Source organism: Crinia signifera, chromosome 7 (genome assembly GCF_055691185.1).
Source record: "Crinia signifera chromosome 7, ASM5569118v1, whole genome shotgun sequence".
Lineage (NCBI taxonomy): Eukaryota > Metazoa > Chordata > Amphibia > Anura > Myobatrachidae > Crinia > Crinia signifera.
The window spans coordinates 35,629,842-35,652,957 of NC_139223.1; the positions used below are offsets into that span (position 1 = coordinate 35,629,842).

Consider the following 23,116-nt stretch of genomic DNA (forward strand, 5'->3'; position numbering starts at 1 on the left):
TTTTAAAGGGCATAAACAAGGAGCAATTTTGTGCTATTTTCTAAGTAATCTGACCAAGTCAGTGCATGCAGTCAAAAGCTAGTCAGATTGCTTAGCAAGTGACGGCAAATCTCTCTGTGTGTACAGAATGAGAGATACTGATCACAATCTCTCATTCTGAACCACTACCTGGCCTTTTGTTTGCTAAAGCAAAATTGCTTAGCACAGATTTCTACATGTGTATGCTCTCCATGGGCAATCTGGACACCTGGAAATCGCCTAGCCTAGATAGCTTAGCAAAATTGCTTAGCACACATCTCAATGTGTGTATGCCTAAGCTTATGCTGGGTCCACACTATACCAATAAATCCGGTAAGCTCCGAGTCCACCAAGAGTTCAGCTGATTTGCTAAGTATGCGCACTTTCCTATCGGCCACTCAGTATTTTACATTTGTCTATCAGGCCGTGACATAATTGTCAGCGATTCCTGATGCTGGTATATGGAAATCATCCGTAAACACAGCCGGCGATGCTCAAATATCTGCAAGATATCAGCATTGGCTGTGCTGCAGGGCCGCCTGATAGGTCCGTACAGTTTTTAATGCCACCTGTAGAAGGCTTCAACTACTGGGTATTAGAAAAGTATCTCATAGTTGGAGGTGCACCTGTAAAATTGTCAAAAGAGTCTTTTCCACCAAAATCCCAGGCCAAACCCCGTTCCCATTGTAGCCATTACCTGTGTTATTCACACTGTACACGGATGCAGTCTCTCTTCTGCCGGCACTTGGAAATGCATACCAAGCACCAGGAATACCCAGAGTTTCTCATTTACACCGAGAATTAGAAGGGTCCTTCTGGCGCCCAATTCTAGGAGCTACCTAGGAAGGATTGCCAAGTCACTGGACCTAGGGGTTTTTTTGGACCGTTTTCCACTGAGCTACAGCCCAGCTTCTCATGTCCATAACCCAGGTTTAAGCAGCAGTGGTGAATGGGTAGACTGGATACAACAAGAAAAATCAATACCCCTAGCCCTTTCAGATATGACTTACACTATAATAAACAAGGTAAGTGTCCTCAGTATATTGTGTTGAGGTAAAGAAGTCCTTGAGCAAGCCACCAAGGACCAGCAACAAGCGAGATCCCAATCCTCCAATAGGGTTTAGGAGGGTGATGGTTTCGATCTCTGTATTTTATTTCTAACACAGATTAAAATAACAGCTTCTTCACTGGGATTCTTTTCCCTCCGTATATTTTTGTTCCTTTTTCTTTCAGGAGTCGATTCTTTGAGGAATATTCTCACAACGTCAGGGTATCACGGTGCAGCCATCTTCTCTGGGCCTCAATGCCTTGTGTGGGCCCACGTCTGCAAGGTTACAGCAGCAGCCTGCTGCTGTAACCTTGCAGACATGGGCCCACACAAGGCATTGAGGCCCAGAGAAGATGGCTGCACTGTGATACCCTTAACCATAACTCGCACCCTACGAAGGGCTGAATTCACTGATATTTGCTTGCACCCCTATGGAGCTGCGAGCACTTTTCAGCGAATTTGGCCAGCCATAAAGTGCGCCCGGGGTTGTGATAATTCGCACTCAGCAAATCATCCGCACACATCAGGGTTAATAGGATCGACCCCATAGTATCATGATTACACATTATAAATCCCACACCAAAGGCAATATTGTGCTAGGAGACCCTATTGAAGAAAAAAAAAAAAATTCTGCAATGCAAACAGACTCACCTTTAAAAGTCTTCTCCATTAACCTTAGTCATATACAAAATACATTGGGGTAATCCCGTATTTATCATATAACAGCAGTTCAATTTTACTGCAAAAAAAAGATAGTCCGCAATTGAATTGCCCCGACAAAAACATTGGTCAAACACATCTTTATCACACTTGTATTGTTTGCGGTCAAATTTACAATAATCAATTAAAACCTGTGCATTTGTTTGCAATAAGAGACAAAACTGCAGTTTGAAGTGACTTTTTATTAGGACTGTTTGCCAAACCCGACATTTAACTCCCAGTGACTCCCTAAAATTTCTTACACCGCCACACATTATCGTGGTGCAGCCGGCTTGGCAATAAACCCCAACGGCTTTGCAGCCCGAATGAACCGAGACCGGCTCTCTCGGCAGCAAAACGGTGGCATTTGTTTGACAAACCTTTTTTTCTCTTACCTCCAATAACCCTAGCAGTAGCGACAGCAAATTCCTGTTATAAGCAAGTGCAAACACCGAGTGCTTGACCTTATTTTGGATTGCAGCGTTGAATATAAACAAAAAAAATCAAAGAGAACCCCCACCCCCTTCCCCCCAACACTTCTCGGGTGCAAGTATGAAGTAATACTGTGTATTACTGTGTGCTTGCAGAAACATGCTGCATTGCATACTTCTCGGTAACTAACCAAATGAACGTATCGCCTGTGTAGGATTGCTCCGCCACCGGCCTCTAACTTAATTCATTAAAACCTGCTGCAACCCAGGCTACAGTAAGCTCACAGTTTTCTAAAGGGCAGCGCCAGTGTGTTCTACACTGCCACTCGACTTTCAGAACACCCAATTCAATGCATCGAGACTCAGGCTCTGTGAACCTGTGGTGGATGCTTCTTCTTCAATCCCCAAAATCTACAGTTTGCCTTCAAGTGTTCTCCGGCAATAATGAACACCTGGACATAGCAGCCTAAAGCAAGTAAGAAATCCTGTAATATAGAATTAAAATGTATACACATTCAAATGTGTGTCAAACTAAAAATGTTAAAGCATCAAGCTACAGAACTGAACCAACATTAATTTCTCCTGGATGATACAAGCATAGCAGCCAAGATGGCCGACGCCTGCACTCTACATGGGGCATGCCTCATTAGAACCCACCTGTGCAAATTCCAACTCAATTGCTTAAGGCCATAACGAACTTCGTTACAAAAGCTTCCTGAAAAACATACATCTATAGAATTGTGATTGTTACCAATACTTTATGTTGGTTCTCTTTCAATGTGAAGCGACTTGATTTTATGTGCAAATTCTAAATCCACTTTTAGTAAAAATCTAAATGTATATGCTGTAAGCAAAACCAGATATTTAATGTAGGAACCTATATATATATTTTTAAAAACAGATTTAATTTTTTTTTTGATGTGCGTGAAAACAAAAGCGTAAGTTAGGGGCTGGTAGTTAAGCGGATAGTGAGTGTAGGGCGAGTGTTCGATACAGTACACCAGGCATGTCCAAACTATGGCCCTCCAGCTGTTGTGAAACTACAAGTCCCATCATGCCTTGCCACAGCTTTGCAATTATGGAATGCTAAAACTATGGCAAGGCATGCTGGGATGTGCAGTTTCACAACAGCTGGAGGGCCACAGTTTGGACATGCTTGCAGTAGAGGAACAAAGATTTTAGCGAAAGTGAAATAGCCCCATTCATCTTGATGCTGGCCACACAGACTGATAAGGCTGTTAGGCACCCAAGGCAGGTAACCATGGCAATTAGCGCTGGGTTTACCCCGTAGCCAATTCATTTCACTCCCCAATTCAATTGTCTCCAGGTAGCCTGCACACAAATCCTTTAGAGGGATGACTTTCCTCTGTGCCTCAGGAGCCGCAATGAACATTGTGCACTAAACAGACAGAAAAACCCCATTACAGTCTGCACATTTACAGATGTTCTATTACATGGTGAAAAGGATTAATTAATTGAATAGCTATTCAAAAGTACAGCTTGAATAATTAGCTACGGAGTAAACCTACACTGACAATTGAATTTCCCCCCAAAGTGATCAACCTCCAGAAGATTTTGAAAACAGGTTGGAGCCAATAGTAACTCCCTTCTGACAACCCACTTGTGTTGAGCGCAGACCGCTGTACCGGGGTCCAATGAGTGAACTACCATCAGCAAACAGAATCGGCACGGGTGGCCACTTTAAAGATTTGGGGCTTCTTTTATCTGCGATTGAGAATGTGTTTAAGACCCCCTGTGGTGTAAGGTTAGAGTCTTGAAAAGTGTAATAAAAGCTCACTGGAGGTTAGTATCTTTCGCAAGAGATCATGTTGGATGCGATCATGAAAGTGGGACATTAACACCTAAAATAAAAAATCCAAGGGATTACTGAAGTCCAGATTCCACAGGAACACAATGCATTGCAGGGTACCGTCGCACAAAGTGGCAAGTGGGTTGATTCTGTGCCCCCCCCCCCAACCCCATGGTGTGTAGTCACTATCATCCGCTGAATCTGCGACTCAACGAAACAAGTCAAATTTCCTATTCATACCATGTTATCTTTGCAAGTAAAACAAAATATCCAAGCAACCGGCTAGCACTGTGTTGCAAATCACTGTGGCAGAGTAACGGCGAGAGCTGTGACACATTCCTCACTCAGAATTTTGGCATTTGCAGCTTTGAAAAGGAAAATAAATGTATTATTTAAGAGTCTGTTGCAAATCAGGGCTGCAGGAGAATGTCTGAAGTCTTAAAAAGCCTGACGCATTTTAATCCATGAAACGTTGCAGATATAAGTTCAAAACATAGCTCATTGTAATTAGTCACTTGTGTAATAGTCTCTCTCACTCTTACTGGGGGAAAAAAAAATGTGCACCACACTACCACAATCTGCCACACGATGGCACTGTTCCGTTCCAGGGTTCTATCCCCACTTGCAAAAGCAGGATATACTTTAAATGAATTATACTGAAGAGGGAGGGGTGGGGGGGACACACTGCATTTATATACCCTGGATAAATAGGCTTTCAAACTATTTTCTTCAACTCTGGTCGCATGAGGCTTCCATAGATTTATATTTTGATTAAATATATGTGTATTTATAATATATATATTTATAGATATAAAAAAAAAAAATCTGACATTTGCCATTTTCAATGTGAAAACGGATAAATGTATTGTATGTTTCCTGTTGACATTAGGACCCTGTTAAAGTGGACCCCAAAACGAACTTATTCTAAATCTGGGTAAGGATTGCAGACTATGGGACAAAAAGGAGTATGAGGGGGGGGATAGATCCTCCAGCTGATGGGAGTGTGTAACCCGTCTAAGATCTGCAGATACCACGGAACATGCCTAACTAGGGAAGGGTCGATCTGAGCAGCCAACATACAAAAGTCTCATCCTCTTATTCGCCACGTTCATAGAGGACGCGGTTTGCGAGTTCCGTTATAAATGTCTGTTCCAACCTCGGGCCAAAAGGAAACATCTGATGTACTCGAAAAAGCAAGGAATCCAGTTCTTGGCTTGCGTTCGGTAATAAAAAGGTGTAGCATTATTTAAAGCAGGAAAAAAAAAAAAAAAACAAGAGAAACGAGAAAACCCGGCCAAAAATAAAATAAAAACAGAGTACAGAGCGGACGCTGGTTCGTGGGTCATTGCTTGAACACTCTTACATTCTTCTTAGAGTCTCTCTGACGGAAGAGAACGGCAGATTCCGGTGCCGACAGCTCCGCCATAAGTCCTGTCACCGGAACTCGTAGATGGGCGCACTGTGTTCGGGAACGTGAGTCAAATTTAATGACTGATACCTGCGCATTTGGGAGGAAAAACAAAAGGTTAAAAAAAAAAAAAGTTTTTTTTTTCTTTTTCTTTTAATTTTTTTTATTTTTTTAATTATTATTATTTTTTTAACTCTTTGAGTGCCAATGTTGCTGTCAGATACACAAAATATAACTTCAATGAATGGACTTGCCTGTATTTGTCTTTATTTATACTATAAGAACAGTCGCTGTGACGCTGGCATTTTCAGCGGATATTTTGATGATCTCCCACAGCGCTGGCACTCAAAAGGTTACACCCCCCCCCCCCCCCTCAAGCTCCTGCGACCAGCGATCATAAGCGGGCTAAAAATGGAAGCGGGCACCTGGCGATTTATCGCCGGGGCACACTCCCATCACTGGCAATATGGTCGCCTGCGACCATATTTCCAGCGATTTCAGCCCCTATCGCCCCTGTGTGTACACAGCAAAAGTCCTCAAGTATCACAAACCGGTTTTGCGGATTTCTATGCTGAGGCGAGACTATCTATTTTGCTGGGTTCAGCAATTATCCCACTTGCTTGCACAAACCTTAACCCACCAAAAATGACGACATGTTGATGATACTTGAAATTTCAAGAGGAGAACCACTGCAATAATATCTCAATAAGCCCAGTAGATGGCCAGTCACACTTATGCTGTGTACACACGGTCCGATTTCCTTTCCGATGTTGACGATATAGTCAACATCGGATCGGCATCGGATGCAGATCGCAAGGGTTTTAACCCTTGCGATCCCGATGCGATCCCGATGCGCGTTCACGTATCGGAAGCCAGAAAGTCTTGGCTGCCTTGTCTATATAGTGCAGATCTGCACTATATAGTCAAGATAGGATGCAAATCGGATGTGCCTTAAGATCCTATCCACGATCCTATCTGATCGGATTGTGGATAGGATCTTAAGGCACATCTAACGTGTGTACACACCATTAGAGCTTCAAGTGTTATGTTACAAAATGTATTAACAACAAAGTAAAGACTGCCACTGATTGCATGCCTTCAGTATCTATAGCCTCCAACTGATTTCTTGACATTTTTTTTTTTTCTGATTCCTAAACGGATATACGCATATATACAGTACGATTAACTGCATCAGATGCAATCACATCAGGCTGGACTTTCCCTGACAGAATCTTATCGGATGTAAGTGTAAAAAATACCCACCCTGCAGCTGTTGAAAGCTCTCAGACACTTAAAAGGCTCAGCCTCCATAAAACCTCCCCCAGTGCTGGTCATGCTGCCGATAAGGCAGCATCCATAAGTGACACAGTCCCCAAGTGTAAGCCAGGTTTTAGCCGGTTGAAAACCAGACACTTTTTTTTCTACTGGTGTCAAAAGGGAAAGGTTTAAAGAAGGACACAGCCCCAATGTTCTCTGTACATTTCTGATGGCGTGCGAGCTGTACATGAGCAGTTGCTGCACATGGCAGATCTTGTTCTGCGACTTTGCCCTCTAAGCTGCAGCACAACTGACATGCTGGAGCGTTTTAGCCGCGCACAGAGGACTGCCCAGTTTTTGAATCATGCTGAGGCCAACATTGGTGTCTTGTGCTGCAGCATCATTGGACCTGACAGCTGCAAAAATCATCCATCCTGGGCGTTACAAAAGAAATTACTTCTGTACACGCCTTCTGCATCTTTTAGCACAGCCAAAATAAAGGGCTCTACTACTGCGATCGTCATTTATAAACCGATTCAACCAATTCTGTTTTTTCTCAACAAATAATGTTGGCTGCGGCACAGTCCAAAATTCATATATGTGAGCTGCACGCTCTGGGCTCTCCCCCCAAATATCGTCAGCCAGGACTAACTACCAGTTGTTGTGACTGCGCTTCTGCCCCACCCGTGGAGCCGCCAATGGAAGCAAATGTCTTATTACTTAAGCGTTACTTTAAAACACAGGCATTGTATATTTTGTGCATGGTGTCCGATTTCTACGCAGCCCATAGGATTGCTCTGCTAAGGGGGGATCAAAAGGAACGATGCACTTGGTGGCCAATGGAAAAACTGCTGAATTGAATTTTTAAATTGATGAGCTTATGTTTATCAATTGTTTGCGCAATTTGTCTGCCCACACACTGCAATTCCTGCCCCGCTGCCCACTGGAACCTCACCACTCCGAGCTCCGATGGTAGTAGTAACCCTCTATCGATGCTGCGGACTTCTGGAAGCAAATGTAGTAGAAGCCAGCAAAGGAAGCGCCGCTGATGTCTTTGATTGTATGATCGGGCACCAAGAACTGCTCCTGTGGTGGACACAGACCAAAACCTCAGTAAGACAGCAGGGATCAAACAAACATCAAACTTCTCCGGCTCGTTAACTGTGGGCCTAATTCAGCTTTGTAAGCAATGCAGAAAAAAAAAAAAAACACAACTGCAGGTGGGGCAGATGTAACATGTGCGGAGAGATTTGGGTGGGTTAGATTGTTTCTGTGCAGGGTAAATACTGGCTGAATTATTTTTACACAGCAATTTAGATTTCAGTTTGAACAAAGCCCACCCAAATGTAACTCTCTCTGCACATGTTACATCTGCCCCACCTGCAGTGCAGCTTTTTTTTTTAGTTACCAAACTTGAGTCAGGCCCTGTGTACATCTGCCGTGGCAATCCAGCTTTACTCTGCAGCCAGGACGTACTGCACGGGACCTAATAATATCATTGAGAGACTCATTTATGAAGCACTTGCGAGGCAGTACGCAAGGCATTCTACGCTAGTGGCAAAGCAGACAGACTGCTGGTCCGCCCAGTGCTTTTCCAGGTGGATTAACAAGCTGTGAGCAGGTTGCTCCGGTGGTAATGACCCGTACCAGCTGGCACATCCCCTCCTCTACCACTTTCTTAAATACAAGGTAAGGGACAAATAGAGGGGGAGGCAGAAAGAACAATGGAGGGGGCGTTGAGGTAGGACTATACAGGGGGGGGGGGGGGGGGGGAGAATAGATCATATGAAAGGGTGGGGGAGGCAGTACAAGAGACACAGGAGGAGGCAGGAGAAATCACATTATAGGGGAATTGGAAATACTTCTCATTTTAACCAGTCCCTAGAAATTAGGTAAAGATATACCGCTCCATTTACTGTAAAAAGAAATAAAAAAAAAACACATACCTTCCATCGCATGAAGACATAGTCTCCAACTTTCAGTTCATCAAAGACAAAGTCATCAGAATTAAAGGTTTTTGCATACTGATAGAAAGCCTGGAACTTCCCCTGTTGAGAGACAAGAGGGTTGTTGTGCAGTCGTTCTATTATGGTTATTCCTTTACACTAAGGAAAATGTATTTATTTTACATAGTGCAGCAAATTCCGTTGCACTTTACAGTAATGAGACTTTCGTATGAGCCGCAAATCTGTTCTGCCCTCTGAGAGCCTGGAGCCAGCGGGAACTTACCCAGTGCTTGCGATCCACATCCTCATCCGCGTCCCATTTTCTCGTTAGGAAAGGGTGTTTTCTACTAATTATTTCTCCTTCAAAGAAGGTGGTGAGGGTCGGGTATTCCTGGAGAAACAGCAGTTACGCAGTAAGTCACCCTGGTCTATTAGAGACGTGCAAATTGGTATATGCTACTACACCTGGGCACAGCGGTTTGTTACAGATTTGGAAGGCATGAAACCGCCTTATATCTCATTTAGTGTTTACTACACAGGAAACCTATTGCACTTGTGTATTATGCAAATGTTCGTATGCCAGCGGTTCCTGATGCCTGTTCTCAAGGTTCCTGTGCAGTCCAGGCTTTAAGAAATACAGACGCCTGTATTACCCACCCCCTACCCTGACCCCCCCATTCTAGCAGCCTAACACCCCCAACATGGATGCTTGACCCTAACCCTCCCTGCTAGTGCCTAACCACTGTACCTAGCTGCCTAACCCACCTTCTAAGTGCCTAAAACAAACCCTAACCTTCCCCTCCCCGCAGCCTAACCCTAACCTTCCCCTCACCTTCCCCTCCCTGCACCCTAACCTTGCCCTCCCTGCACCCTAACCTTCCCCCCCCTGCACCCGAACCTTCCCCTCCCTGCAGTCTAACCCTACCCTAACCTTCCCCTCCCCGCAGCCTAACCATAACCTTCCCCTCCCCGCAGCCTAACCCTAACCTTCCCCTCCCTGCACCCTAACCCTACCCTTCCCCCCCTGCACCCGAACCTTCCCCTCCCCGCAGCCTAACCCTACCCTAACCTTCCCCTCCCCGCAGCCTAACCCTAACCTTCCCCTCCCCGCAGCCTAACCCTAACCTTCCCCTCCCTGCACCCTAACCCTACCCTTCCCCCCCTGCACCCGAACCTTCCCCTCCCCGCAGCCTAACCCTACCCTAACCTTCCCCTCCCCGCAGCCTAACCCTAACCTTCCCCTCCCCGCAGCCGAACCCTAACCTTCCCCTCCCCGCAGCCGAACCCTAACCTTCCCCTCCCCGCAGCCGAACCCTAACCTTCTCCTCCCCGCAGCCGAACCCTAACCTTCTCCTCCCCGCAGCCGAACCCTAACCTTCCCCTCCCCGCAGCCTAACCCTAACCTTCCCCTCCCCGCAGCCTAACCCTAACCTTCCCCTCCCCGCAGCCTAACCCTAGCCTTCCCCTCCCCGCAGTCTAACCCTACCCTAACCTTCCCCTCCCCGCAGCCTAACCCTAACCTTCCCCTCCCCGCAGCCTAACCCTAACCTTCCCCTCCCCGCAGCCTAACCCTAGCCTTCCCCTCCCCGCAGTCTAACCCTACCCTAACCTTCCCCTCCCTGCAGTCTAACCCTACCCTAACCTTCCCCTCCCTGCAACATAAGACACCCCCCCCCCCCCCCGACACTAGTGCCTAATCCTAAACTTTCCTCGGCCACACGCTACTGCTCCCCACACACTCACCAATTGGGATGCCAATTGGCTGAATTTCGCCATCGGCATCCTCACACTCGCAGTTCCTGCACCGGTCTTCCGATGGCTGTCAGGTTGTTCTACTGAAAGCCGGTGCACTGACCGCGTTCCATCCATGCTTGTGCACAGATAGTTAAATCAAACAGACTAAGACCATAAATAAGTTATATGAGCTCAAGCATGGACATCCATAAAAGCTGGACCATTAGGGTGCCTTGAGGATATGTTTGGGAACCATTGTTGTATACGATTTGAAGACCAAGCTATGGCCTGCGTCTCTCTCTCTCACACACACACACAGCTGCTTACCTCAGTAAGGCCTTTAATCTTCAAGTATCCACACAGATAGGCATTCTCCATGTCCACGTGCTAAATAGTAGATTAAAACAAGTTAAATAAGTATTAATTATAGGCGAAGAGTACGAGTTACAAATAAAATTGGACTGAATGGACAGCAACGTGCATCTGCCACCTTATATACTGCGTCACAGCGCTGAGGTCATGGGTTCCATTCCCACCATGGTCCTAAACGTGCTGAGTTTGTATATTCTCCCCGTGCTTGCGTGGGATTCCTCCGGGTACTCCGGTTTCCTCCCAAAAGCCAAAAATATACTGGTAGGACAATTGGCTCCCAACAAAATTAACCCTAGAATGTCTGTGTGTGCGTGTACATGTGGTAGGGAATATAGATTGTAAGCTCCACTGGGGCAGGGACTGATGTGAATGTTCAAATATTCTCTGTAAAGCGCTGCGGAATATGTGTGCGCTATATAAATAAAAGTAGCCGCACATGTTGTATATGTATTGGTCAGAATAGGACCAATACAAACACAAAATGAACAGTATACCAGCAAATAGTGTAAATGACTAAGGCACAACTAGAGGGGATGATCTCTGATGTGCAATGAACATCTTCAAGGATAAAAGGAAGTAAACATCACTGCTCCCTAGTAAGTCGCAGTCAGGGGGCGAGAAGCCAGGTGACGCATCATTTGGGAATCCAGGACTGGTGAATAAGCAGAAGCCATCAGCTCAGGGAATCATCAGCCAGTGACTCACTGCAAATGTTGTATTACCAGTCAGCAGCAGCATCAGGAGGAGACACATTTATATCATCACGTACACGGCTGCTGATTGTAGCGGCGGCCATAGGGAACAAAGGCATGTGCGTTAATGACAATGCATGGTGCGATCTGGCACATGAGCTACCAATTCTATGCAATGCCAGGCATAATGCACAGAAGAGGGTGGACAGACACTAGGAAAGATATATGGGATCAGGGGGTCACAACGCTGAAATCAGAATGGTCTTCCGCTCAATCTAGACCACCGCTTGCAGAGTTCATTGTGAGGACAGCAGACAGCGGCAGCAGCAGAGGGTTCACATAAGGACAGGAGCATCCTTACAAGCCTCACACACTACAGGAAATCTCTCCTTGTATTAATGTACACCCAATAGACTCATAAAGTGGGGTCATCCCGCTGTCTTGCCAAATAAAAATCAACATTAATTTAATTGTGGTCTCTGTGAAGGTAATTTGGGGGGGGGTGGGGGGTGTTTGAGCAAAGACTAGACATATAGGATAAGGAATTATGAAGACTCCATGTGTGTCACATGCCTAAGAGGGAGCAGGTACTTATTTTGGGATTCAAGACTTTTAGGTGCATCTCTGGGTATCGGAGCCCAAATTATCCAAATCCATCACAGACTGACCAGATGTCATTTACTCAATGTATGGCCAGAGTGGCTGACGTCCCAAACAAAACGGTTCATTTAATCCTAAATAAATTCAAATAGGAGAACAGACCTCACTGAGCATGGAACCGACAGTAATTCTATAACCTGTAACTTATTGTGTCCCCAATATACATAGTGGGTCTTTCTGCATGAAATCTAAATAATTCAATGGCTATATAATTCTATCATGCACTGTACACCGTGACCCATCACACCCCTAACCCCAGAGTGCCCATCATCTCCCGCACACCGTGACCCATCACACCCCTAACCCCAGAGTGCCCATCATCTCCCGCACTGCACGCCGTGACCCATCACACCCCTAACCCCAGAGTGCCCATCATCTCCCGCACTGCACACCGTGACCCATCGCACCCCTAACCCCAGAGTGCCCATCATCTCCCGCACTGCACGCCGTGACCCATCACACCCCTAACCCCAGAGTGCCCATCATCTCCCACACTGCACACCGTGACCCATCACACCCCTAACCCCAGAGTGCCCATCATCTCCCGCACTGCACACCGTGACCCATCACACCCTAACCCCAGAGTGCCCATCATCTCCCGCACTGCACACCGTGACCCATCGCACCCCTAACCCCAGAGAGTGCCCATCATCTCCCGCACTGCACACCGTGACCCATCACACCCTAACCCCAGAGTGCCCATCATCTCCCGCACTGCACACCGTGACCCATCGCACCCCTAACCCCAGAGAGTGCCCATCATCTCCCGCACTGCGTGACCCATCACACCCCTAACCCCAGAGAGCCCATCATCTCCCACACTGCACGCCGTGACCCATCACACCCCTAACCCCAGAGTGCCCATCATCTCCCACACTGCACGCCGTGACCCATCACACCCCTAACCCCAGAGTGCCCATCATCTCCCGCACTGCACGCCGTGACCCATCACACCCCTAACCCCAGAGTGCCCATCATCTCCCGCACTGCACACCGTGACCCATCACACCCCTAACCCGAGAGTGCCCATCATCTCCCGCACTGCACACCGTGACCCATCACACCCTAACCCCAGAGTGCCCATCATCTCCCGCACTGCACACCGTGACCCATCGCACCCCTAACCCCAGAGAGTGCCCATCATCTCCCGCACTGCACACCGTGACCCATCACACCCTAACCCCAGAGTGCCCATCATCTCCCGCACTGCACACCGTGACCCATCGCACCCCTAACCCCAGAGAGTGCCCATCATCTCCCGCACTGCGTGACCCATCACACCCCTAACCCCAGAGAGCCCATCATCTCCCACACTGCACGCCGTGACCCATCACACCCCTAACCCCAGAGTGCCCATCATCTCCCACACTGCACGCCGTGACCCATCACACCCCTAACCCCAGAGTGCCCATCATCTCCCACACTGCACGCCGTGACCCATCACACCCCTAACCCCAGAGTGCCCATCATCTCCCACACTGCACGCCGTGACCCATCACACCCCTAACCCCAGAGTGCCCATCATCTCCCGCACTGCACACCGTGACCCATCACACCCCTAACCCCAGAGTGCCCATCATCTCCCGCACTGCACACCGTGACCCATCACAACCCTAACCCCAGAGTGCCCATCATCTCCCGCACACCGTGACCCATCACACCCCTAACCCGAGAGTGCCCATCATCTCCCGCACTGCGTGACCCATCACACCCCTAACCCCAGAGTGCCCATCATCTCCCACACTGCACGCCGTGACCCATCACACCCCTAACCCCAGAGTGCCCATCATCTCCCACACTGCACGCCGTGACCCATCACACCCCTAACCCCAGAGTGCCCATCATCTCCCGCACTGCACGCCATGACCCATCACACCCCTAACCCCAGAGTGCCCATCATCTCCCGCACTGCACGCCGTGACCCATCACACCCCTAACCCGAGAGTGCCCATCATCTCCCGCACTGCACGCCGTGACCCATCACACCCCTAACCCCAGAGTGCCCATCATCTCCAGCACTGCACGCCGTGACCCATCACACCCCTAACCCCAGAGTGCCCATCATCTCCCGCACTGCACGCCGTGACCCATCACACCCCTAACCCCAGAGTGCCCATCATCTCCCGCACTGCACGCCATGACCCATCACACCCCTAACCCCAGAGTGCCCATCATCTCCCGCACTGCACGCCGTGACCCATCACACCCCTAACCCGAGAGTGCCCATCATCTCCCGCACTGCACGCCGTGACCCATCACACCCCTAACCCCAGAGTGCCCATCATCTCCAGCACTGCACGCCGTGACCCATCACACCCCTAACCCCAGAGTGCCCATCATCTCCAGCACTGCACACCGTGACCCATCACACCCCTAACCCCCAGAGTGCCCATCATCTCCCGCACTGCACACCGTGACCCATCACACCCCTAACCCCAGAGTGCCCATCATCTCCCGCACTGCACACCGTGACCCATCACACCCCTAACCCCAAAGTGCCCATCATCTCCCGCACTGCGTGACCCATCACACCCCTAACCCCAGAGAGCCCATCATCTCCCACACTGCACGCCGTGACCCATCACACCCCTAACCCCAGAGTGCCCATCATCTCCCGCACTGCACACCGTGACCCATCACACCCCTAAACACAGAGTGCTCCTTAGTACTGGCAATTTACTGGGGCAGATGTACTAAGCCCTGAATGAAGATAACGTAGGGAGAGATAAAGTAGCATCCGATCATCTCCTAGCTGCCATGGTGCAGGCTGAGTTTGAGAAGTGACAGCTAGCAGCTGGTTGGCTGGTACTTTATCTCTCTCCAAGGCTTAGTACATCTTCCCCAGGCAGCCCAGATACCCCCTAACAGATCTGTCCACCCTATACGCCAAAGCCCACAGCAGACTAACCGCCGACCGAAAGGAGCTCACCCTATTCCTTACACTTTCCGGGCGCACATTCCCCTCAGCCCCCCCGCGACCCCCGGGACCCGCACCTGTAGCACCACCTCCACATCGTACGAGTTGCCTTTGCTCTTCTGGTGGCCCCGGAACTTGGAACCGCTGTACAGCAGGGTGGTGGCGACCCCGGGCTGCTGGGTGTTGATGGGAGGCGGCGGAATGAGGGACGAGGAGCTGGAGGCCGTGTTGCTGGCCTCAGTGCGGACAGGCATGTCCAGGGCCGGGCCCCCCGCTGGGCTCCACACGTCCCGCAGGGCTCGGCGGCTTCTCCGCTCCCGGCCCGAGCGCCTGGGCCTCTCCAGCAGCGAGCGCGGCGATTGGTACAGCCGCGGCCCGCCCTAATGCCAGAGGAGCTACTGATTGGCTGGAACTGACGCCGGGGCCGTCGGGAGATGTAGTCCTAAGGGTACCAGCTGCTGCCGGCGGATTCAGCATGTGATTGGTGAGCTCCCCGAGAGCGGAAGTGACGTAGAAGAACACTCCAGGGTCACCAAGATGGCTGCGCCCATGGTGTGAGCAGGTCAGGCTGCACTGCAGGATAATGCTTGGTAGCAGCATCTGGTCATAGCTATAGTGTGACGTCCCTTATAAACCCAGGTACCCAGAGAGGCTTCCCTGCAGTCACTTGCATGTTGTGTTGTATCTGGGCAGCAGCACATGGGGAGGGGGTGGAACAGAGCGTTAGATTTGGGTGGGTTATGTTTTATTTCTGTGAAGGGTAAATGCTAGCTACTTTATTTTTACACTGCCATTTAGATTTCAGCACAAGCAGACCTTGCTGATTAAAATGATATGTTGCATGTCAATATTCAGTGTGTGACTGCAACCATATCTGCAATCAGCATGCTACCTTAGCTGTAACATAACATTTCATATGCTGAAACAGCCGTGCAAACAGAATATAGGCATTCCACATATAATTTTAATCAGGAAGGTCTGTTCATCTTGTTTGCATAGTGCTGTGAATATGACACAAAAAGATGCACTATGGTTCCAAGTTACTGCACGTCAAGATGGGCTGTTTAACACACAAAATACCTTATTTAGGTCCCTTCGTTCAGACTCCTTCGCTTGCTAGGGGTCCGATGGTGTGCGTCTGCACATGTGCGGACGCATTTCTGCGCATGTGCAGACGCAGGGTGTGCACGCATATATAAGTGACCTGAGAGTCACTTTATATATGCGTGCATGTACCACATATTTTGATGGTCGGCGACCATTGAAAGATGTGGGAGGCTCCGCCTGGCCTGCGAATGGATGTTTATGTACAACATCCATTCACATGTATTGTGTGTGAACCCGCGGTGCAAGGGGGTCAACCAGAACAACCCCCAAAGAAGCTAGTTGTATGTGGACGCATCTGGAGTACAGAGAGAATGAGGCGATAAAGTAATTGTCATGATCAATGAATCTCAAGTGCTGACGCCTCATACATTTACTTTAGTATAGATGTATCCATATATGACTAGCCTACGTACATCATACATATCCCGTGCAGCAGGAGATGTCAGACATGAGTGAGCTGACGGGTTGATGCGACTAGGAGCAAGAGACTGTACTGATTAATTTGCTATGTGACACTTGTAGATCTGTGTATGACAGAAGGCTTGACTCAGATTTGCTAGCAAAGCAAAAAAATCACAATTGGGCAAACTATGTGGCACTGCAGGTGGGGCAGATGTAACATGTGCAGAGAGAGTTAGATTTGGGTGGGGTGTGTTCAAAGTGATATCTAAATTGCAGTGTAAAAATAAAGCAGCCAGTATCTTCCCTGAACAAAAAAATATAACCCCCCCCCCCCCCCCCAAAACCTAACTACATTCTACATCAGCCCCACCTGCGGTGCAACATGATTTTGCTCATTTGTCTGCTTTTTTGCTTTGCTAACAAAGCTAAATCAGCCACGGAGTCTGTATATGAAGCTAAACAAACCTTGACATGTAAAATAACGGCAATAGCTGCATTGTAACACTTCATATGCAGTTTTAGAGCGGTATATATACTAAAGCTTCTAAAGTGAACAGAGGTGATGTTGCTTATAGCAACTGATTCTGTATATCATTTCTCTATTGCGTCCTAGGAAAGTAGATAGACAGAATTGGATTGGTTGCTATGGGTATTATCAACTTCTTTCATTTTTAGACATTTTAGTAAATTTACCTTGTAGACCGGGTCGCACACAGATATAGAAGTGTTGCATGTGGAATTAATAAGCACAATCCCCTCGTGTATCCTTGTTGTGACTAAGGCGCATTGTCAGCAGAAAGGCGCCTAGCGCTAGCATAGTCTCTTGTTACCTGGTGCTTTGCGAGGAGCTGCTTGGTGCAGCTGCAGCATAGATGTATGAGGGCATATCTGTAGTCTATGATAAGACATTGCTTCATATTTGTATATGTATAGTGTTGTCCATTTAGGAAAACGTGGATATGTCTTTCTGTGTTTTTTTTTTTTTTTAATGCTGTGGGACCTGACCTCTAGAATCCACTGCTTAGAGCAGGCATGTCCAAACCAGTGGTCCTCCAGCTGTTGTGAAACTACACATCCCAGCATGCCTTGCCATAGTGTTAGCATTCCCTAATAGCAAAACTATGGCAAGGCATGATGGGACTTGTAGTTTCACAACAGCTGGAGGGCCATAGTTTGGACATGCCTGGCTTAGAGGGTATACCAATGAAACTGCTTTAAGTCTGACAGCATAAAACATGCAAAAACAAAGTCTAAATTAAACAGTTTGCATAGTGAGTATATCTTTTAACCCATACAAAACATTCTGTGACCACCAAAGATTATTTTTAATTACTCCTTTTCTTAATTTTTTTTGTAGTTCCCTGATGATTACCAGCATCGTGATAGGATGATGCAAAGTCTTCGTAAGATCTCTGCGTGGCAAGTGGCTTTGGGCCGAAGTCTGTGTCGTGGAGGGTGTTTGGCCAGCACCACTTTCTCACAGAAACGCTTCTATGCGCCCCCTACTGGTCAGTACAGACAGTGGCACGCTCCTTGTCTGATAAGTAACATGTTATTTTCTATTTATTTGATTTTCTCTGGGGGGGGGGGTGGAGGAGACTTCAGCGGGGCGGAGTTAACCTGCTCACGTGGGCTCCGAGCACTCAAGCCCAGCGAGCAGGTCAGAATCAGACTCTACGACAAGCATAAGTTTGGTCATTCGTGTGTCATAAAACCTTACTGAATAATCCTACATTTCTGTGTTTTATTGTTGTAGAAAGAAAGAAGTTCTACACAGACGTCAACATCTGCCATGGTGAAGGTGAGGGACTCCACATATTCTGCATTATGATATATGCTGTATAGCCGGCCTGGCCAGCCTGTGCCTCTCCAGCTGCTGTGGAAACAGGACAGGTGGCAGGGGTGCCTGGTGCCGCTGGCAGTGAGCATGGTGCGGCCTGCATAGCGTGACCTCTGACCATGTCACGCTGCGCCGAGCTGCACACTGGGGTCGGGCACAGCCGGACAGAATCTAAACGGGTGCTCATATGCTGCCTGGCATTAAACTGCGCATGCCCAGTTCTATTCACGAATTCCTGGGATTACTAACTCCAATCCCGGGATTTAAATCCTGGCAATTTTAGGACCACATCCCGGGAATGGCCACCCAATTCATAGTAGGATTACATGATTGTATGGATTGGAAGTCCATACGACTGAGAGACCGTTACGGGAATAAGTGGATGTTTTGTCTTTAGGTGGATTTGAAATTACCCTGGATCGCAAGAAGTTGAAGACTCCACAGGGAAAATTGTTTACAGTCCCAAATGAGGCCCTTGCCGTTGCTGTGGCCACTGAGTGGGACTCCCAGAGGAACACTATCAAGTTCTTCACAATGCACCTGGTACGAATACATTGCTGTGTCTAGGCAGCACCAATGTCATACGGGCTGTATGTATCACTATATATGAGAGACTTAGCATTCTGCTTTTACACTTACTTCTGGGTTATGTGTCAGACAGATGTTGGGACAGGGGCACCTATAAGAGCCTGACAAATGCTAGAATGTAAAATAATTATGGAATCAGAGCTGGCTAAGATACCAACAAGTACCTCCAGTTTTCAAATGTGAAATACAGACTTTTGCATTCATTGCTCTGTGACTTCTGTCATCTGTTGTTATGGGTTACAGCACAGTTCTGTATATGGCACCATGTCAATGAATAAACTGCAATAAATAAATGTAATATATTATAATGTATGATCCCATCCTTCTCTCTGCAGACCACACTGTGTAACACAGCCCTGGATAACCCAGCACAAAAGACGAAAGAGCAGCTTATTATGTCCTCATTGAAGTTTCTGGAAACTGACACCATCTGGTAAATTATTTGCACACAATCCCATACTGAAGAGGTGGGAAGCTGGGCAGATAGAATACAAAAAGAGAATGCCATACTACTGCATATAGAGGTGTGCCTGGCACCACAATATCACTACATTGAGCCTCCGACATACTCTGTCTGTGAGATCCTGCTGGCTCCATTCCTCTCCCCACATCATGTCACTGCTGCTGTCACATGCAGCCCCATCCTCACTGATACACCACTCATCTGATCTATTCTGTGCTGCTGAGGACCCTGCTGCTTCCACTATATAACGCTGTCTGTGGCTTCCTACTACCTCTACTCACATGTCATTGCCCCTGTCACTTGCAGACCTGGCCTCATAAACACATCACTTATTCAATACTTTTATTTACACACAAGGCCATAAACCAAACTACAGCAATGTGCTACCCACTAATGACTGCAGGACTTTGTTTGAGCTGAGCACACTCTATGGAATCCCCTCCCACGCACCATAAGTCTCTCTAGTCTCCAAATCTTCAAGTGTTCCCTGAATACTCACCTCTTCAGGCAGCTTATCACATTCTGGAACCATCCACACAACCTTCATATACTGTTCCTATCCTATCACATCCCCACTGCATAGTCCACACATATCCTAACTTATTTACTCTTTATTCACTCTACTAGTCTCCTGACCTGGACACATGTCCATCTATTTTCCAGCTACAGAGTGGAGGATCCACCGAGGCTGGTAGAGCTGCAGAAAAAGGAATGGGATCCTATTTTGAACTGGGCAGAAAACTGGTGAGAACTAGGATTTGCTTTACATTCATTTTTATTGTTTTTGTTCTAAGTTTGGTCATTGTTTGCGTAACTGATATTAATGTGCAGCTGTTGCTGTATTTAGATGAAATGCATCCTCCTACTTATAACTGAGATCCTGTACAAATGTTATGTCTGTATGTAATAGTCAGGTGTATCTGTGGCAGCTTAGAACCATACTCTATGTTCCCTTTGCTGATTCCAGGTACAATGTTGTGATTGGCTCTTCCACCAGTATCATGGGTCCTGTAATTCCGGAGGAGACCAAAGAGGTTTTTCATCGCCACTTTGCATCCTACAACTTCTGGGCACTAATAGGTGGGTGAGCTATATCCAGGGCATATGTTATGGACTATGGATGCTGGGTAGAGCTACTTGGTGTCACCGTGCTTTCAGGACAGCGTTGTCACCCGTCCAACCCAGCAGTGCCACCTTATAACCGTTCTGTGGTTATCTCTGTTTCCCAGGCATTGAGTTTATCATTGCTCAGCTGAAATCGCTGGTGCTCACTATGGCTCTCCTAGACCGGGCCCTGACGGTAGAGAGGGCGGTGTTTCTCTCCCGCTTGGAGGAGGAGTTTCAGGTAAGGCAGAGTTGCGCACAGGTCTGTTGTAGGAAAGCTTATTTGCTTTGTGGTTTCTAGCACTGTGCAGGCTTCATAGCAATATGCGTCTACCTGTGACTCAGTCGTACCTAACTCCATAATGTGAATGTAACTGCTCCCAATTTGTGTACGGTTCTGAAGAGACCCACAAGTCATTTGAAGCATTGCTTACCTGCTATGTTTTGGCTCCCCACCCTGGTACACCTGCCAGCAGTTTACTTATCAGAGTGAGGTCACTGAGGTGCTTAATATTCATCATGGCTGCCAGCAAAGCACAGCACCACTCTGAGTGCACCGCCCCACTTGTATAGCTACATATAGAATATTTTATTGAGAACCATTCTATTGTTGAATAGGTAAGACTTTCCCATTGCCTTGCAAATCTAACGCTGCCACCATGGTTATAATGTTGTGGGAGCCGCCATTGTTTGCATTCTATTAACCATGGTCTCTATGTTTTATGATGTGGTGGCATGGTACAGATCCAACACTGGGGGAATGTGGAATGGGCTCACAGTTACGATCTTGAGGAGTTACGTGCCCGGGCTGCCGCCGGCACTTTGTTCGTTCACTTCTGCTGCTCAACTTCATCTGCTAAACACAAGCTCTTACAGGACTGATGCCGGATCCCTGGATATAATGCTCTGGACGGAGACCTTTAGCATGAAATACAGACTGACGTCGGCTGTCGCACCTATAAGCCGGTTTTGGTGATATGGCTTAAAAGGACTTTTAAACAGAGTGATTAAAACTCTCTCTCAAAAAAAAAAAGGAATCTTTACTGAGGGAGGCGGCCATTTTGTCACATACATGACACTGTTTCTGTGGTGACTTGTTGTTCTGTGTGCTTATTAATATTGTGAACACAAAATGGCTGCCTCATAGGAGACTGCTCTTTTAAAAAAAATACCACAGAATTTTTTTTTTTAAGGTATTAAGTCAAAATGGGTCCAAATGTAACAAAAATATCAACTTTATTTAATTATGGAAAATATGTGAGAAGAAACGAGTAAAAAATAAATAAAAAGTAAATGGGTTATGAGGTTTTCTATTCATATTGGGCCATGGCTACCTTGTGCAACCATCGGGGGAACATAGGAGGTTCACCATTGAGGTTCTAGCATTGGAGAAGACTGGAAGTCTGCATCCCCAACCACCCCAACGTGGAAAACTTGTTTAATGATCCTAGAACTGACCAGGTTAAGGTTATCTAGCTGCAGGTCAGTCTGCTGTAAGAACCTTTTCGGTTGGGCAGTGAGAGTCTCACATCTGCTCATGGACATCAAGGTTGTCCAGCTCATCCCGCAAATGATCAATGTAGGTGTTGATCTCGGCGACTCGCTTGCGATTCCTCTGCAGTTCCTCTCTCTGAACCTGCCCAGGAATTAATTAATATGCTTAACAGGAAAAACATTTCTGTTGCAACCAGAATGCTTACCGGAGCTACACCTCAGGATATCATCAGGATATTACTTTAGAGATGGGTTTTCAGAGAGTGATTGAGACCATTGATAGTTGGTGGATGAGTCTTGCTAGGCCAAGTAACGGTAATGGGTCCTACACATGGGGAGATTTCAGGACAGTTTCTAAGTTATCTAGTTAGATGCTCCGTGTGTAGGGCGCGGCCCAATACGCCGCTATTGCCCGGCGATTAATATCCAGCATGCTGGACAAATCTAGTTCATCGCTGGACCGATAGTTCAGTTCACAGTGCTGACACATCGATGTGTGCTGAGCAAACTAGCACAGCACATTTCCCAGTGTGTTTACAATGGCTTGTAGAGAAGAAAGATGGGCGAGAGGATGGCCAGATAGCAGAAGGATGGAGAAGTAATTGAGATGATAATGACTGAGAACAAGGCCTATTCTGTCATTGTGTCTAAAGGTCCATACACTGGGCGACTATGCCCAGCGTGTATGGACAGCGATAATCTGTATCATAGCTGGGGGGAAAGCTTCTCAGTGCATTCATGCTGAGAGCTTTCCCCCTGCCCGGCGCCGCCAGTGGGGAGAGGACGGCTTTGCATAGCGCAGCGCTATGCAAAGCCGTCCTCAAAGCCGCTCATCTGGTATTACCAGCAGATGAGCGGCTTTCCCAGTGATGATGCAGGAGTGCACAAAAGCGCTCATCGCTGGGGCATACACACTGGGCGGCTTTGAGCTGAAAGCCGCTCAAACTGGGTGTTTTGAGCAATTTTCAGCTCAAAGTCGCCCAGTGTGTATGGGCCTTATGCCCGGTGCACACCAGGACGATGGTGCTCGTGAGCGGGTCGTCACAGGAATGTACAACCCGCTCACGAGCTGACGGCGCCACCGCCCCGCCGCGAAAATGCCGCTGATGTGATCACGATCCGATCA

General features: G+C 47.6%; 3 protein-coding genes across 4 annotated transcripts in view; 1 reads left to right on the forward strand and 2 right to left on the reverse strand.

Moving 5' to 3' along the window:
* Positions 1 to 1,948: 1,948 nt before the first annotated feature.
* On the reverse strand, positions 1,949 to 15,384 carry GID4 (GID complex subunit 4 homolog). Its single transcript, XM_083152800.1, has 6 exons — positions 15,070 to 15,384; positions 10,679 to 10,738; positions 8,901 to 9,008; positions 8,618 to 8,719; positions 7,627 to 7,757; positions 1,949 to 5,504 (listed from the first exon to the last, which is right to left on the reverse strand). Exons 1-6 carry the CDS (start codon positions 15,244 to 15,246, stop codon positions 5,441 to 5,443), a joined length of 642 nt encoding a protein of 213 aa, XP_083008926.1. The 5' UTR covers positions 15,247 to 15,384; the 3' UTR covers positions 1,949 to 5,440.
* An 84-nt stretch (positions 15,385 to 15,468) lies between these two features.
* ATPAF2 (ATP synthase mitochondrial F1 complex assembly factor 2) lies at positions 15,469 to 21,795 on the forward strand. Of its 2 annotated transcripts, none has more exons than XM_083152799.1 (9): positions 15,469 to 15,554; positions 17,859 to 18,009; positions 18,258 to 18,302; positions 18,739 to 18,884; positions 19,265 to 19,362; positions 20,056 to 20,136; positions 20,360 to 20,472; positions 20,622 to 20,737; positions 21,241 to 21,795. In XM_083152799.1, the coding sequence occupies exons 2-9, from the start codon at positions 17,889 to 17,891 to the stop codon at positions 21,376 to 21,378; spliced, it is 858 nt and encodes a 285-aa protein (XP_083008925.1). In that variant the 5' UTR covers positions 15,469 to 15,554; positions 17,859 to 17,888; the 3' UTR covers positions 21,379 to 21,795. The 2 variants fall into 2 exon arrangements, with proteins under 2 accessions (XP_083008925.1, XP_083008924.1); XM_083152798.1 differs by having other exon boundaries at positions 15,486 to 15,631.
* Positions 21,712 to 23,116, reverse strand: part of DRC3 (dynein regulatory complex subunit 3) — a 43,971-nt gene continuing 42,566 nt past the window's right edge. Inside the window, exon 14 of the mRNA XM_083152801.1 lies at positions 21,712 to 22,132. Coding sequence (XP_083008927.1) covers positions 22,022 to 22,132 — 111 coding nt within the window. The 3' untranslated portion in view covers positions 21,712 to 22,021. The remainder of the gene's footprint in view (positions 22,133 to 23,116) is intronic.